At 43.4% G+C, this 16,406-nt stretch overlaps 1 protein-coding gene across 6 annotated transcripts in view; it reads right to left on the bottom strand.

Moving 5' to 3' along the window:
• Positions 1–15,929, bottom strand: part of HNRNPUL1 (heterogeneous nuclear ribonucleoprotein U like 1) — a 106,582-nt gene extending 90,653 nt beyond the window's left edge. For 2 of the 6 annotated variants that reach the window (XM_078661052.1, XM_078661055.1), the window contains exons 1-5: positions 15,799–15,929; positions 15,341–15,559; positions 12,541–12,675; positions 11,645–11,774; positions 415–482 (exon numbers count right to left, since the gene is read on the bottom strand). In XM_078661052.1, the coding sequence (XP_078517178.1) occupies positions 415–482; positions 11,645–11,774; positions 12,541–12,675; positions 15,341–15,380 (373 nt within the window). In that variant the 5' untranslated portion in view covers positions 15,381–15,559; positions 15,799–15,929. Of the gene's footprint in view, positions 1–414; positions 483–11,644; positions 11,775–12,540; positions 12,676–15,340 lie in introns of all 6 variants that reach the window. The other 4 variants (XM_078661053.1, XM_078661056.1, XM_078661051.1 and 1 more) reach the window with 4 other exon arrangements.
• Positions 15,930–16,406: the final 477 nt, after the last annotated feature.

Below are 16,406 nucleotides of genomic sequence, written 5' to 3'. Positions count from 1 at the left end.
TAACGCCAGTCAGTACTCTTTATTTTCGCAGGCAGAGCAACTACTTATGAACAGTTTTTTTAAGTTTGTGCTGTAGAGAAAAAAAATCAATACAATCATGGATTGTCAGATTTTAATAAAGCACTCTAATTAACAAGCCACATAGGCTAAGTGCAAGTTTATTTTACTCATCTAAATGAATATGAAAAAGCAGTCCAAAGTTTATTTTCCCTGATCATAAAGTGTGATGAGAGAACTATGAAATAGTAGTACAAGAACAAAACGCTTCCCTCACAAGCCACACTATGCAGCAACCATGCTTTATAGTTCAGAGTCAAAATAGACCATGCATTAGTCTAGTATTGGAATGCATCTTTAAAAGGATAGGGTAAGTGAATGTGCTGCATTATTTGTATGAAATGCTTGAAAACTCACAAGTATCTAGGACCACAAGAGTATCGTCAAAACTGTCGTCGTCATCACCTGGAGGCTGATCTCTTCCTCTGCAAAAAAAGGAAAAAAGCATCTACTTACCCAAAAGTTGACCAAAGAACATGAATGTGACCCCCTTTTAAACAAGGGATTATCATCGGTGTACCTCTGTTCTAGGATTACATTCACCATTATGTGATCATCTGTGATAAAACGGAATTGATCTGCAAGCTCATCCTAGTAAGAAGCATCAGTTGCCAAGTCCAAGACAGGATGTGGATTATTTATTTATATAGATCTATTGCATTAAGAAGCCTGACCCACTTGTATGGAATTCACTTTCCCTGTGCTTCACTACCAGTTGTTCCATGGGATATGTAAGTGATTTTGTCTGTGGGCAAACGGAGACTGCTAAATAGATCACAGGGAGTGTGCCAGGCCACAGCCAGAAAAGAATTGTTAATTTTGATCTCCATACCCAATTCTTTAACAAGGCCACAGTAAGCTGAGCAGGCAATGCACTATGACATTAAGTTCATATGTGGACTAGATTTACACCACCCACGAATACATTTAACAGCAGGACTTTTAAGCCTACCATTGGTGCCCTTAAAGGCTGGAGGCAGAAACTGCAGATATCAAAAATAAAAAATTTTAACATGTGGAAAAACATACTTTTAATGTTAGTTAGCACCCCATGTAGTGCTTTGGAGCTCATGCGGCCTGACTGTTAATGCAAACCCACATACTGAAATTGGTACATCGCTGCAGTAAGCAGAATAAAAATACAGGTTCATGAAATAGGCTGCAAAAGTTTTCCATGATTTTAACAGCAGATTGAAAGTCATCTTATTACCAAGTTGAGTAAGTGTGCAGCCAGAGACCGTCCACCGACTGCTGGAATTCAATGGGAATACAAATTTTTGGTACATATATTTCAAGAATTCGTTTTTTAAAGTGTCAATTTCTCCCTTAAGCATAGACAATGTTGAAATCAAGGTTTTCAAGGGCCAGGTAAATTCTTAGGTTCCAAAGACACCAGGGTAACAGAGGCATCTCCACATAAAAACGAAATCAGTGTAACTGGGACCCGCTGACAGTAGCCTGCTGATAACGCGAAACGATACTCAGCCAACAGGACCCTCTGTCTGCCATGGAGTTAACCAGGGTCTACCAGGATATTTAGTGCAATTAAATGTTAGGCCACATATTGAGACAAATCTTCCCGGTCTTACTTTCGAGCCTCAGAGTTGGTATCTGCAAGCACCTGAGAAGTGGACATCACCCACCAGGCTGGCCCCAGCTGCCTACAATTACCATGTCCTACTCACCCAGGTAGCTGGGCATGCAACATGCTGGGTTGTCGAGCCTATGTTGCTAATAAAAAGGGGGCGTACAATGGCATTATACCCAGAGTAGGAGGAACTGATAAGGTAAGTGCAGCAATTAAATATATGTGTTAAAAAGGGAAACAGAAGGAATAGGTCCCCGTGTACTGATGCCTAAGAGAAGTGTGAAAGTGGAGGAGGTAGTGGACCAAAAGCATTCAGAGGAGAGCAAAAGCTCTAGGGAAGGGGGATTCCCTACCCAGCTACGGCCCAATACGACAACGCCCAAGACCTGCAACAGTTAGGGCAAGGGTACCCCCAGTCATCGTGTTTCAAAGCTTTATTCGACATTTGTCATAAAAGCAACAATCCCTACCCTATACAAGAAATACTCTAGCTAAAAAGACTTTAAAAAAAACATATTAAACAGTGACCGTCGAATAATTTACACATGTAAAATTTATGCTCAGTTCATAAAAAAAGTTTTAAAAAATATATTTCAGATGTAAGAACATTTGGAACATAGCAGCCATACTTCATTATATTACATTTAGCAATAATGAGCGGGAACGGATTGCCCAGGCAAGAAATTTTGCTACCGCAATCGCTAATGGTATAGAGCAGTCAGATTCTAATATTCTAAGTGCAATCGATTGACTACGAGTGCCAATATTTAAACAAATTGGCTTTAGCCATTTACGCCTTGGGCTGGCATATAAAGGGCAACAAAACAATAAATGGGAGGTGTGCTCTATTTGGTCCTTACAATGATGACAATGTTCATCCCGCGGGGGGTTCCAGTGTTTCTTGAAAGCATTCACTGGAAGTGTTCCAACACGAAATTGGAAATATAGTTTCCTATCGTGCGGGCGTTCGAATATGTCCCAATACGCTTCACACGATGGAAACATCTTCATGTCCAAGAAGCGAGATGACAAATTGGGTAAGGATCCTTTGTGATACATTGTTGAGTACACCATCTCCCAATACATTTCTTTCAATTTTGTTTTCGATGGGAAGCAAGCCACATCCCTGTTACCCCACAGATGTTCCAATTTTAACTTTAACTTTACAAGAGTGTCCCGCAGTTCTTTTATCCATACAATACAATGGAATCGATCACACTTAACCACGTCTGATAATGCTATTACATAGTGGCTTAGCTCAGGGGTCACCATCAGACGCCTCCAATACAACAGAGGCCGTAGCCGAGCTATGTCCTCTACATTTTTCCTGCCAAGGTCCAGCTTCAAGGGGATTGTGGGCGTGCTCTGTGGGGCCATTACAAGCCCTTGAAGAAATCTATTTTCTGCTCGCCCCAAGTCACCCAAATTTGAAAAACCCCAAAGTTCGGAGCCATATAAACAAGCGCTCAGTACTTTCATGTTATAAATTTCAAGAGCGCAGGTTACTGGTTTTGTCAGTGAAGCCCTATGTTTAAGGGCAACCACCCCTGCTAGCTGACTAAACTTTAGTACTGCCGTATTGATGTGCAATTTCCATTTCATGTCACCCTGCAGGATGATTCCTAGATAGGAAAAAGCATCAACTTTCTCAAGTGGGGTGCCCTTGTACGTTATCACGCCTTTAAACGTAGACTGATAGTTAAGGCACATGAATTTGGTCTTAGATGTATTCAATTCAAGGCCCCTACTATCACAAAATTCACCAAAGGCCTCAACCACTTTTTGGAGCCCACTCGGTGTACGCGAAAGTAGAAGCGTATCATCCGCAAACATTAATACGGGTACATGTGAACCTGCTATAATTGACGCGTCACTTGCGAATTTCTTCAAGTGATCAACAATGCCATTTATATAGATGGAAAATAATGTTGGGGCCAGGACACACCCTTGCCTCACCCCTCGCTCCACCGGAAAGGGCTCAGTCACTTCTCCTTGCTTGCCCCATCTGATTTTGGCGAAGTTATTTTCATGGAGGCGCACTAGCAGTGTGAGCAATTCTTGACTTATGCCTACATCAGCCAGGGTCTGCCACAGTTTTTCTCTTGGGACCAGGTCAAAGGCTGCTTTTAAATCCACAAAGACAGCGTATAGTGTGCCCTTTTTTAAGATAACATTTCTCCAATAAATTGTTATGAAGTAGAAAACTTGGTCGACACTACTAGTCAAGGGGCGGAACCCTGCCTGGTATGGTGACAATATGTTTTTTTCATCAATCCATTGTTGCAGCTTATTCTGGACTAGACGCCCCATAAGTTTTTGCGCTGTATCAATGAGACTGATGGGTCTATAGTTTTTTTTGCCTGTGTTTTGTCACCTTTTTTAAATATGGGGATGATTTCCGCTCCCTTCCAAGAAGCGGGCACTTCCCCTCCCATGGCCACTGCATTTGCCAACCATGTGAAGTAAGTGCACCATGAGTTCCTGTCGGATAGAAACACATCTGCCGGGATTCCATCCATGCCCGGTGCTTTTCCCCCCGATACACAATCCAAGGCCATACTAACGTCTTTTTCGTTGACTATTTGATATTTGAAAAAGACACTGGGGGGGGGGGGGGGGGGGGGGGAAATCAGAGGTATACATTGGATTGCGGGCATACTGTGGTTTGAAAAACTCAATCCAATCATTTTTAGCAACATGGTTATGTGGTTGTGCAGCTATCCCACCCCTGTCCCATTTTACTGTGGCCCAAAATAGCTTGGAATCCTTGGCTGCGCAAGCCTGTTTTAGCTCGCACCAGCATTCGTCCCAACGTTTCCTAGCTTGTTTTTGTGTCAGTCTATAGCTATCTCTCGCCTTCCTAACTGTTGTGGCATTACCCGTTCTCAATTGAATACTTAAGTTATGTCGTGCCAGTCTACAGCTCTTGTCGTACCAATGTCGTGCAATGGTTGTTCCTTTTTAAATCTTCTTGGTTCTACAGATTTGGTAAAGAAGCTTTGAAGTTTGCAGAAAAGATTTTTATGAGCCTCCATCATGTAGACCTGGAAGTTAGGGTTCCCACAATGGGACTTGATCTTATTTACTTCCTCTTATCACTACTTTTTTGAGGTCCTCTAATCTCGTTATATCTTCAATCAACATTCTCCATTTTAAATGGCGCTGGTTGTTTGAACACACAACATCTTGAGTTACCCGCTCATTTCTGTTGACATAATCTGTGGTCTTATGGTAAGTGTGATAGGTCATGCACAAGGGATTGTGGTCACTTTCCAATCTCACTTCCACAGACATGTCTACCAGTTTGCTCCATGCCCTTACATCTATTAAAAAATAATCGATTCTACTTGAGGCGCGTCCATTGTCAAATGTATTGTTCCCTTTTAGGTCGGAGGGCGTGCGCCCATTTGCCGCTCTCAGTCCTCTTGCTAAGCAGAGACTCTTTAGCTGAATTGCCACTGTGCTCCATCTTTTGATGGCAGGCACCTCCAACTGCGGTATTCCCCACTTAATGTCCTCCTCCTCGGACAAAATTCTGTCCTCTTCGCCCATGGGTTCAAAAGTAGAATTAAAATCCCCACCCACGATAACGTGGGATTGAGGTTCCAACAATTCTAGTTCCTGTTCTAGAGCAGTTACTACTTCTGAGGATTTGCCTCCGCCAACCCCCCTGGCATAGACATTGAGCAGAGCCAGTTCTTGGCCGCTGTCCCATCTAATAATTAATGATAAAATATCATTTGATGGAGATGATCTTTGTGTTATTAAGCAGTTCAGTGACTGGTTAATCCAAATTAGTAGACCTCCAGAAGGTCGTCCTATGTGATTTCTAATTGCTGGTATATGATAGTTTAGATACCCATGACGAAAAACTGGATTTAGTGACCAAGTTTCTTTAACATGATAATGTCGTGTTGGTCAATAAAATCAGCCCGCTCAGGGGTGGATATCTTATTAGTTATGCCTGCTATATTCCACGAAATGATTGTCAAGGAAGATTTTCCTAAGTGTGGCCCTGGATAACCCATGTCCTCAACATTTTCAACCGGGTCGATACTCATTATTTTTCCACCCTCCAATACTACCTCACTCTCTGCCCTTGCCCTATTTTTACCATACGGGTCTTTATCTACCTCCCCAGATTTTGAATCTTGAATTTCCCTGAACTCTACTGGTTGTTTGCTAGGTTGTGTACATGTCAAGTTAACTACCATTCCCTTGGTTTGCCTTCTCTGTGATATAGCTGGCAGATATTTGTACCTTGCGAGTCAATCGCACTCATTTACATTGGATATGGCCGAAAATCTATTTTCCAGGTGCAGCCCCCAATCACATCTTGGGCCATCCCTAGCACTTCTGCTACCCACAAGAGACCACTTGGTCCTTAAAACACTAGGCTTTGCCACTTGTCCTCTTCTGCTATAGAAGAAGTCTAGCGTAAGTGGTATTAATTCTGCCGTTCTTCGTTGTGGTGGGAATAGATTAAGCAGGATTTCCGGTAGTACTTCTGGGCCCTTCAAATTCAGTACCACACAGTCCCCCGCAAATTTCTTGGGTTTATTCCCTATCCACTTCACTCGTCTTGCTGTGGATCAGGTCATCCGTCAGCTTTTCTTTTCCCCAAGGAGAAATGTGCATGTTGTTGCTCAACTAATTTAGTGCTTTGTTTAGCAATGATTCAGGTAGCTCGATCTGGCCTACGTTCAGGGGTGGCACATTTGCGAGAACAAGAATCAGGGGTGACGCTTCTATAATTAGCTCCACAGGACCCGTCTCTAGATTTGGGCCTGGATCTGTGGTTTTCCCTGGGATAACTGATGGGCCAGCGACAGCAGGGTTAGTTGGTTGTATATCAGGATTTAATCTTTTTATCTGAATGGGAGCTAAGACATCTACTGCTCCCCAAGATGTAATTTCTATAGATTGCTTTTCGTTGATTTTATCCAATACCAAATTCGTTATTTCCCCCACATTATCATTGGTAGTTTTTAAAAGGATCGCCAATGTATTAACTTTATCAGTGAGGTGGTCAATTTTGGATAACAACGGTTTAATTATCCTGTTTAGTTTATTATCCAACATACCCATGAATTTCTTTATAATGGCGTCATCCCAACCTGTACTCCCATTTTCTTCTCCCACTTTTCCTTCTATGGCACTCTTGCTAGGGGGAGTTGCTGGTCTTTTCCTATTCGACCTCAACCCTTCTCTTCTGGGGAGAGTCTTAGTACCCCCTCTGACTACTCTTGGAGCGGGGACAGGAGCCAATGGAGACAAATAACCCTCGACTGACTCTAGATCATGATGGAAGGCATCTATATCGTCCCCCACTATAATGTCAGTGTTAGTTTCTGGTTTTGAAGCCATAGAAACGTTTAGTACTAGACCATCGGTATAATGCTGAGTAGGTGGATCTATAACATTTACATATCTGTCAAATTCATACCTAGGTTTTCCCCTTGCGAAGATGTTGGTGAGACGCTAAGAGCCAAGGAAGACCTCCGCTCGTTATTTCTTTTTGCCACCACCTGCACTAAATAATTGTCCATAGTGTTGGTGGGAGCAATGGGGGTCTTCTGTTTAGACATATATTGGTCTAATAACGACTAAGTAATTATAAGGAATGTATTAAAGACCCTTAACAATGTAGATGTGCAAACACTTCAACCCACTTCCCCCAGGGACAGTCAAAAAAGGAGGCAAAAATATTTAAGTACCTCAACACGCAGTTTGGTTTTTTCTCAAGAGGTTTGGCCCAGTCCAGTCTTGGACTGTCTTAGACTGTCCACCCTTTGTCCGGGCACCCGCTCGCGTCCCGCGACGCGGAGAGCGCCGTCAATTTGAAGCGCCTCCGGGCACGGTGACCCCGGTGATGGGTTCCGGGTCGCAGGGCAGGCTGGGAGGTGTAGTCTCCCTCCACTCGGCGGCCGCGAGATGGACTGCGGCGGGAGGGAGACCAATGCACAGGCAAGCAGGTTGTCAGGCGGAATCAGCGTTTTCAAAGTAAGATTCTCCCCTCAATGGACGGCAGAGCACCCGCTCCACCGAGAGCGCCGTCAATATGAAGCGCCTCCGGGCGCGGTGACCCCAGTGATGGGTTCCGGGTCGCAGGGCAGGCTGGGAGGTGTAGTCTCCCTCCACTCGGCGGCCACGAGATGGACTACAGCGGCGGCGGGAGGGAGACCAATTCACAGGCAAGCAGGTTGTCAGGCGGAATCGGCGTTTTCAAAGTAAGATTCTCCCCTCAATGGACGGCAGAGCACCCGCTCCACCGAGAGCACCGTCAATTTTAAGCGCCTCCGGGCGCGGTGACCCCGGTGATGGGTTCCGGGTCGCAGGGCAGGCTGGAAGGTGTAGTCTCCCTCCACTCGGCGGCCGCGAGATTGACTACAGCGGCGGCGGGAGGGAGACCAATGCACAGGCAAGCAGGTTGTCAGGCGGAATCAGCGTTTTCAAAGTAAGATTCTCCCCTCAATGGACGGCAGTCGTTGAAGGAGAGAAACGTAGGCCGAAGAATGTGGCCTCTTAGGCTGGCCATCCTCTAATGACTTGCTCTAAACAACCTGGGAAGAATGGTTATTCAACCCGGGCAGCAGAATTTGAGGTGGTCAAAGGAAGAAAGATTCGAAGATAAAGGAAACAATGTAAGGAGTGTCATGGGGATAAGCGTATGGGTATATCTTGAACCACTGGGAAGAGTGGCAGGTAGGAAACAGGGGTAACCTAAGCCCATGAATTGTTTCGACCTTCTGCAAGCACAGGCCAAATGTCTATGACTGCGCGAAATTGAGACAGGATATTAAGCAGATAGGCTTTAGAACAAATCAAGGGGGAAAAGTAGAAGGTACTTTTCTATTCTGAATGCGTATAGCAGATCTTGGTGAGGGCCGAGGAAGAGCTATGGTATGAAGGCATAAGTTTGGTACATGTGGATGAACTAAGGGCGGATGTGGGGAGAGAAAATAGTGTCCTGACAAACCACGCCAGTCTAAGCACAACTCAAATGAACACTTAACAAATTATAGGAAGGGGGCACACAAGGGACTTGAGCAATCAGAACCCACTGTTTTGAGTGTCTATTTGATTCGGTATTAAGACTCAAGGAAAGTGTCTTGAAATATAGGGGGCTATAGGAAGCTCTCAACCCAAATCTGTTTTATAGAAATGTTGGGGAAGTTTGAGCTATGCTCACAGAAGACGTGGGTGTGCGTAGCAACCGATCAGTTGGGTGGATTTCTAATGGTCGCTTGGCACAGGTCGGCCCTGAGACTGGGTTCCTTAACACTAAGGACAGAAATAGCCATTAAGGCAATGAATGTTAAAAGTCGATGGATACAGGCCGGCCAAATTAAGATCTATAGAGGCTACCAGGGAAAAAGATATAGAATTCTCTCTCCATAGATTGCTGAAGATTACGTGACTACTAAGGCCCAGAGGCAATCTGTACAGAACATTCAGATCAGTTGATAATGATCTTAGGGGCTTTCAACCATAAGCTAGACCCTACCTTTAATGACCAGATGTATCAAGACCTGATATCTGTTACCCAGGTACCCCCAGGAGTCCTTCCTATACCCAGTGGTTCAGTGCACGAAGTAGCCATTGTAAAGTTTTTATGGTCTATTTTTATTTTATTTTAGAGGTTTTATATAGCGCTGGCTGGGCCCAGAGGTATCAGAGCGCTTTACAATTGTAACAGAAAGGTGTTTAAATACAGGTACAGTGTGTATAAGTACAGAAAGTTGATTCAAAAATAAGCAGTCCACATAGGATAAATGTTACACTAGATGAAAAGTAAAAAACAATTGCTAAACACAATAAGATATACAATATAGAGGTCACAGTTTGGAGGGAAGGTTCGATAAAATATACCTAGGAGCAAGAAGGACAAAAAATGTGCAAGAAAAACTGAAGGTCATAAGGTGTAGTAAGAAACGGGAGGTAAATGAGAGGCAAGGTGATAAGATTGAAAGGGGAAGGGAAGGAGAGGGGGGCAGGAGGGAGTTCACTAGCCGAAGGCGGAGCAGCTGGGTGGGGGGATGCTGAGGAAGGCGAGGCCACTCGGTAGGTAGTTAGAAGCCCCAGTATTTATTAAGGAGAAGAAGTTGGGAGTTCTTTTTTGAAGCTGGGGTAGGACGGGTTACAACGGAGGTCTGGTGGGAGGGCATTCCAAATAAGAGGTGCATTGCCTGAAAAGGAGCGTGACTGGGTGGAATTCTTTTTCTGAAGGGGGTGATAAGTAGGAGGGTGTTAGAGCTTCTCAGGGATCGTGTGCAGCCTGCTTTGGTCAATTTGATAGCAAGGTATGTCGGAGTGTTTTAGTGGAGGAATTTGTGCGTAATGCAGGCGGTTTTATAAGTGGATCTACCTTCAATTGGGAGCCTTTTGAGGGCGGGAGAGATGTGGTCAAATCGTTTGCAGTCCGTGATAAGCCTGGCCGCGAGGAAAAAGACTCCCTGCATGGCCTTCCCCAGCTATGGTTCAAGTCATAAGGGTAGAGTGCTAGCTCATGGCGTGGAGCTAATTTGGGTGTTAGCCACTCTCAAAGGTTTGGCACTGATTAACAAGGGAAGACATCCGCAAAATACTGCAACTCTGTAAAGCAGAGATAGATAATAGTGAATTGAAATGGGCTATTCAAGTAAGATATAGGTTAAAGGATCTCTGTACTAGGCTGACAAAGCCAGACCAGTAGAAGCAAGGACCGTGGGTCCGTAAAACAGGAGCTATGCTCTGTTGAAGCGAACTGCGCAAGAGATGAGGGTGTGCAGTAGGAGGAGAAAATCCTCTATTCGACTTCTGTTAAATAGTTGGAGCAATGATAGTTTTCCATATACCGGTGCCCTACTTAATGCTACGCTCAAGGACACAGCCTTAACCCCTCCCATGCTCATGACGAGCTCAGCTCGTCATGACCTTTAGAACGCTCGTACGCTGGGCAAATTCCCCTGCTGTGCAAGTGTTCTAAAGAAACGGGTGTGGTCAAGACGAGCTCAGCTCGTCATGAGCACACGACCACCGTGGCCCATGACGAGCTGAGCTCGTCATGAGCACCTGGGCGCGCCCCCCTCCCCCCAGCACAGCGGGGGAATGTGGCTAGCAGACAAAAAATGTATGGTTGGGATAAACACGTTATGCAGATAGGATTACAAAAGTAGTGATAATCAGAGTATGTGCACCTAAGGGGTGAAGACAATAATGGTGCACACATTTTATTGGACTGATTATGGGTTTTAGATGAGCGGAAAGTACTTTTAAAACCACTTATCTCTCAGATTCCTAGAAGTTAGTTGTGCAATTGGGAAATTTTGAATCGTGATACAGGGGATTTTTAAAAGGTTTGTTAGATAACATGTAAAGAGTTGGTGGGTTTTTATGAGATTCCCAACCATGGTTTATTTTCACTTACTGTATTTAGGTATTATTAATTGGGAGTCTTTAAACACGTTTATTTTAAGTATGGTTTTAGAATGTTTTGTGGTAATGTATATAGACTACAGTCTAAATAAACAAAAAGCTATTCCCAATCTGACATGCTGGAGCCCTGGATGCAGAACATGTACAGCGACTGTTAATTGTATTCTCGTATGTGGAGCCATGTCTCGCATTTTGAGAATCATAAAGGTGTGGGACACAGGATATTCGGCAGCAATTGAGTGTACGGGCATATAAGGTTGAGTAAGTAACACCGTCCATGCTTTCCTAGGCATTGAGGCAACCCATTACAAGATCGGCCTCCGATGATGGTTCTGGCTAAGGCATTTAGATTCATGAATTTTACAACCATCTTTTCCTCCAGGCATTCATTAGCATTGTTCTGCCCTTTCTAATATTTCTAATAAAAGTAAATTGTGCAGCTGGGTGCCATAAATGATTCTTATGAAATCATTTCACATTAAATCACGTGAATGAAACACTCTTACATAACTAAATCAAAAAGATGTAACATAACAATGGCAAACATTAAAAAACAACATTAAAAAAACCAGATATACCCACCTTTTTGCAGGTCTCTGTTCTGGGAATCCTGGCCCTCTCTCATCAAAACCTCTTTTGCGACCTTGTTGGGCCCTTGGTTGGCCAGGACCACTGAAGCCAGTAGTTTGCTCCTGCTTAATTTCTGTTTTGACTGCCAAACAAGAAAAGCTTCAGCTCATAAATCGCTAAGCAATATTAAGACTGGCCACTGCAAAGCTCCTCCACATTAATTTAAGTGTTTTAACTGTTAAGGGGAGTTTTAATATGGCAGAGAGATTTCATTGGGTGATCGTCCACTTCCACAGAGCTAAACATGTTTTTGGCTTATTATCCATGCTGATGTGATTATATTTTAACCAAACACTGAATACAAGTAACTGAAGAAACAGCCGTAATAACGCCATTTTACAGTTACTATGAATTGTCTAAAACCGCTTTAGTTTAAGTGTCACACAGAAATAGCAGGGTAGAAAGACCAAGGCTGTTGTAAAATGTCTAACAGCCACTTCCCTAAGAGTGAATCCAGAGTACACCAGCATAGTCTCTAACCAAACAAAGTTGCAGACCATTCCCAAGCAGTTTCTAAGTAAAATGCCAGCTGACCTCAAACCCTGATCTAATAGGAGAACCAACCACGCTAAAAAGATTCAGGCCAGATTTTACGGCATAAATCAAAGGAATGCTGGATTCGGAGCCAGAATAGCATTCTTGTGGATACCTAAAGAATGAGTTGCTATCATTGACCACAAACTCTTGCCTAAAAGTATAATTTACAAGTTGACTACAGTAGTTGGACTACGACTTGTGAAAAGTTGGGGCTTTCAAGGGATGATAATTGTATTTAAGGCTAGCAAGCTAAATTCTACATTGATATTGATAGTCATTGATTTACTTTACAATCCTGGCTTAGTTCTTACCTGGGTGTAGAGGCTGATTTTGCAGCAATGGTCTTCTGTCAAAAGCAAATTCATTCTCCTGCTTTATAGATGTTTGACGGAAAGAGGTGTATCCAGGACCACCTCTATCTGGAGCGCAATGATCATCAAGATCAACTAGAAATAATGAGTAATTACAATTAAAGTTTGACAAAGAGGTAGAAAATAATGCCACCCAGCAGACCCCTCACACACACACAGGACTTTTTTGATAGGTACTTCCGCCCAGAAAAATACCCTGTTCGGATGAGCATCCCCCAAGGCAATGTCTAGAGGATGAGTTTCCAGCAAGTAGCTGGTAAGCTACACAGTAGCTCTCCAGCTACCAGTGAATAGCTCTCCGGTGTGCAACCAGCCTACGACTATTAAAGCTTTTACTTGGTTGAATTATTGCACGTATACCAAAAATAAAAAAGCATCTATTCAAGACAATGTATTTTCACAATTTATAATCGGTCTGTAGAAAAATAGTGCTTTTTTTTTTATGTGCTTAATGCTATGGGTTGGAGAGATTTAGTACTCATTTATATTATAGCTTGGTGCCAGGTGGATTGCAGCTAGGATTTTTATATAATATTTCAGTTCAAATTCTCAAAGCCTTTTTACGTTACAGCTGAAAATCCTGTCTAATGCACCAAAATGGTCACTTCTTACACTTAGGGTGGGATGTTCACTTTTACATCACTAATATTAGCAGCTCTATAGATTTCCATTGAACATAAGGACCTATTGCTACAGAAAAGGTTGGAGACCCTTGGTCTAGAGATCAGCTTAGCAATAAATGAATGCCCACGTAGGTTTGTAAAACACAAATGTACTACATGCTTGACCCATTTACTTATTTGTATGAGTTGTCTTATTACTCACGTGATGGGCTTTGCAGCCACCTATTTGTACTGTATGATCTATTGATTTGTTTGACTATGTTCCCTCATGTATCCCTCTATGTAAAGCGCTCTGATATCTGTGAAGATCTTGTTCGCGCTATATAAAACTTTGAAAATAAAAATAAAATAAAAACAAATCTAATTTTTCTGCAATCATCGAAACATTGTGCTTAATACAGCATTAAAATAACTACCAAAGCCTTTTACGGTTAAGTTCCACATAAATCCTGCAAAATGGAAGCAGAGAGCCCAGAGTAGTTCCCAAGTTTTAGGTTTGGGGCCCTCTACAACACTCCAAAACGGTTCACTTCAGAGGTCTTCTTTTAGCAGAGTTTTTAAGCATAACATTTAGCAGTCTTGCAGTTTTTAAGCCTAGTGCCTTCCAGGCCAAGATAAAAAAAAAGTGAAAGTCTTTTACATTTATACAGCAACGTCTTTAAGCGTAAGATTAGCTAGTGTTATCTATGCAAGTGGAAAAAGAGAAAGCAGACATGCTGGAAAAATAACCCACGGATCACTTTTCTAGTACACCATGGGTGGCACTATGCTAAATAACTGCTTCAGAAACATATTCAAAGTAAGCAGTTAAGGGGTGTTGAAGAAATTGTAGTGAGCGCCACATAAAAGAGCTGCCCTCCAGGTCTTGACAACTACCCAGGGTTCTCAACTTCCTTTTTTGCATTAAAATATCTACCACCAAGCTGGTGATGGTCAACTGGGCTATGATAAACCTGCAACCTGACAATACCTAGTCTGCCCTAGCTCATTTTTAAAACTGACTAATCACGCGCTTGAGTAAGAGACGCCCCCCCCCCCCAAAAAAAGGATCTTAAAACACCTCATTAGGGTCTATTTGAGCTAAATAAATATAATCACAATTGAATCTGCTAAATTTTGGGACCGACTAATAAACAGTTGTGGTGTGCATCACGGAAGACAGGCTACGGTTTAAGGCGGATTATACAGAAAGGTGTTGCTACTACCACATTTAACAGCCGCAAAGCCCAAACACATGCAGATCACTTAAAATATATGCACAACTACTAATGCTAAAGGGATCCTCATTTAACTACTGGGCCGACTATTATTGCTTTATTACTAGTAGAAAAGTTAGGTGGATCTGGGTATTTGGGATAATACCATTTGGATGGTCTCAGTCATGATAAAGCGTTGCCAGTTCTAGAAAAGAGCTAAGCAGAAATGTGTAACGAATCGACTACAATAAGATCAGAATTGGCAGATAAGCATCTGTCTTAGGCGTTGGATTCTGGTGGTGATCGAGGGTTGTCGCTACCTCCACAGAATTTAATGGGTACCCCCCCAAACCGCTACAATCCATCTCATCTACAGAATGATAAAACATCACCATATGGTCAAAAAAAACAACACCTCAAATAAATCTCAATCGCATCTATCGTAATATTTGGTCTGATGTGCCCAGTCTCTGGCGGAAGTGACCACCATTCATTGATGCAAAACATTATAGTAGGAAACCTTGATGAACACACTTTCGCCTAATTACAATGGGTGGAACCAAAAGACCAGCCCCTGAAAATACAGGCATTACAGCTTTATGCCTCAAGCATGTTGTCTATCTGATCCTTGCTGAAGAAAACCCACTCATTCAGTAACACAGCTAATCCAACACAATTTCAACAGATCAAAACCACAGAAATTTTTTTTTTAAGCCGGAAGTATTTCAGAATGTAATATTTTAAAAGCCCCCGCAGTGTGCATTTGCACGTTTGGAACCTAACGGTTAATCTTCTGTCACTTTTCTGCCACGATCTCCCATCAAGCTGCGAGAAATCTCAGAGTATGGTCCAACCCGACCTCAACCCTTCCCCGGGGATTCCACCCTCTCGATTTTCACAATAAAAGGCGTTTTCACTCACAGCGGCTGCGCGATTCCCGGAAGCCTCGGCCCTCTTCCATGGCGGGCCCGTAGGCGCCGTGCGAACGCTTGCGTTGCTCCTGGCTAGTCCTCCGCTGCTATATTCAACCTTTATTCCAGCTCCGGCTTAAACACCACGAGTGTAGGCCGCGCTGAAGTGGCAACCTCCGCAGCTTCCTCAGAATGTGGGTAGACCTCGTGCCGCCCTCCTCCTCTCCCCCTGTGGACTTCAAACGGCAAATTAAAATGGGATTAAAATGTAAAAAGAAAAAAATATACGAAGAAGTACAACAAGGCGGGAAGGCAGCTGAGCGTATGACGGCGAAAGCGTTTATGTTCCAGCTCTGAAGGAACAACAAGATCTTACAAGGAGAGAATGCATGAGAACACACGACAGGGCAAGATAAGGCCTAAGAGGTCCTCTGCCGTGTGCGCGCGCTCTGCGGCTGCACAACACACCTCCCGGTTTGAAAAAAGTCGCTCCACGAACCCTTCACAGAAGCACAAAATGGCCGCCCTGCTAGGTCTTTCCTGCACTAAACACGCCCACAAGGTACACTGGTGCTGCTGATTGGTTCGGAAGTGGAGTTGGTGGGCTAGGATTGGATGACAGAGTATAGGTTCCGGTTAAGGGTACAAGATCGGCCTTCCTGTGTGTGTGTTTTTTTTGTGCCAAGATGGTGGCTGTCGTTTGACAACGTTAGGCCTTAACAATGGAAAGAGAAAAGCAGAACATGATCCTCAGGTATCCTCCGGAGCTACGCCATCATGGTCGCCATATTAGATCGACAATTTACAACAGAAGGCAGAGCGCTCTTTGCAGCCTTCAGAAAAATAATACCGAAAGTTATTCGGAACCATTATTCTTAAGTTACAAAACAGCTCTGTAAATTTGTGACCATTTTTTTTACAATAGCTTTTGACACATATTCCGAGTCTGCTGTATTCCCAATTTGTTCATAAACTATCGCTTCTCGTTTGTAGGTAGCAGCATTATTTAGGCTGTATCAGCGGGGCTTGAACACGTCTCATTACCAGTACAGTTCAGGTGCGCGTGTATTGACGAC

Source organism: Lissotriton helveticus, chromosome 9, assembly GCF_964261635.1.
Source record: "Lissotriton helveticus chromosome 9, aLisHel1.1, whole genome shotgun sequence".
Classification (NCBI taxonomy): Eukaryota; Metazoa; Chordata; class Amphibia; order Caudata; family Salamandridae; genus Lissotriton; species Lissotriton helveticus.
The sequence above is the reverse complement of the archived record's forward strand: the minus strand, read 5'-3'. Positions and strand labels throughout refer to the sequence as shown.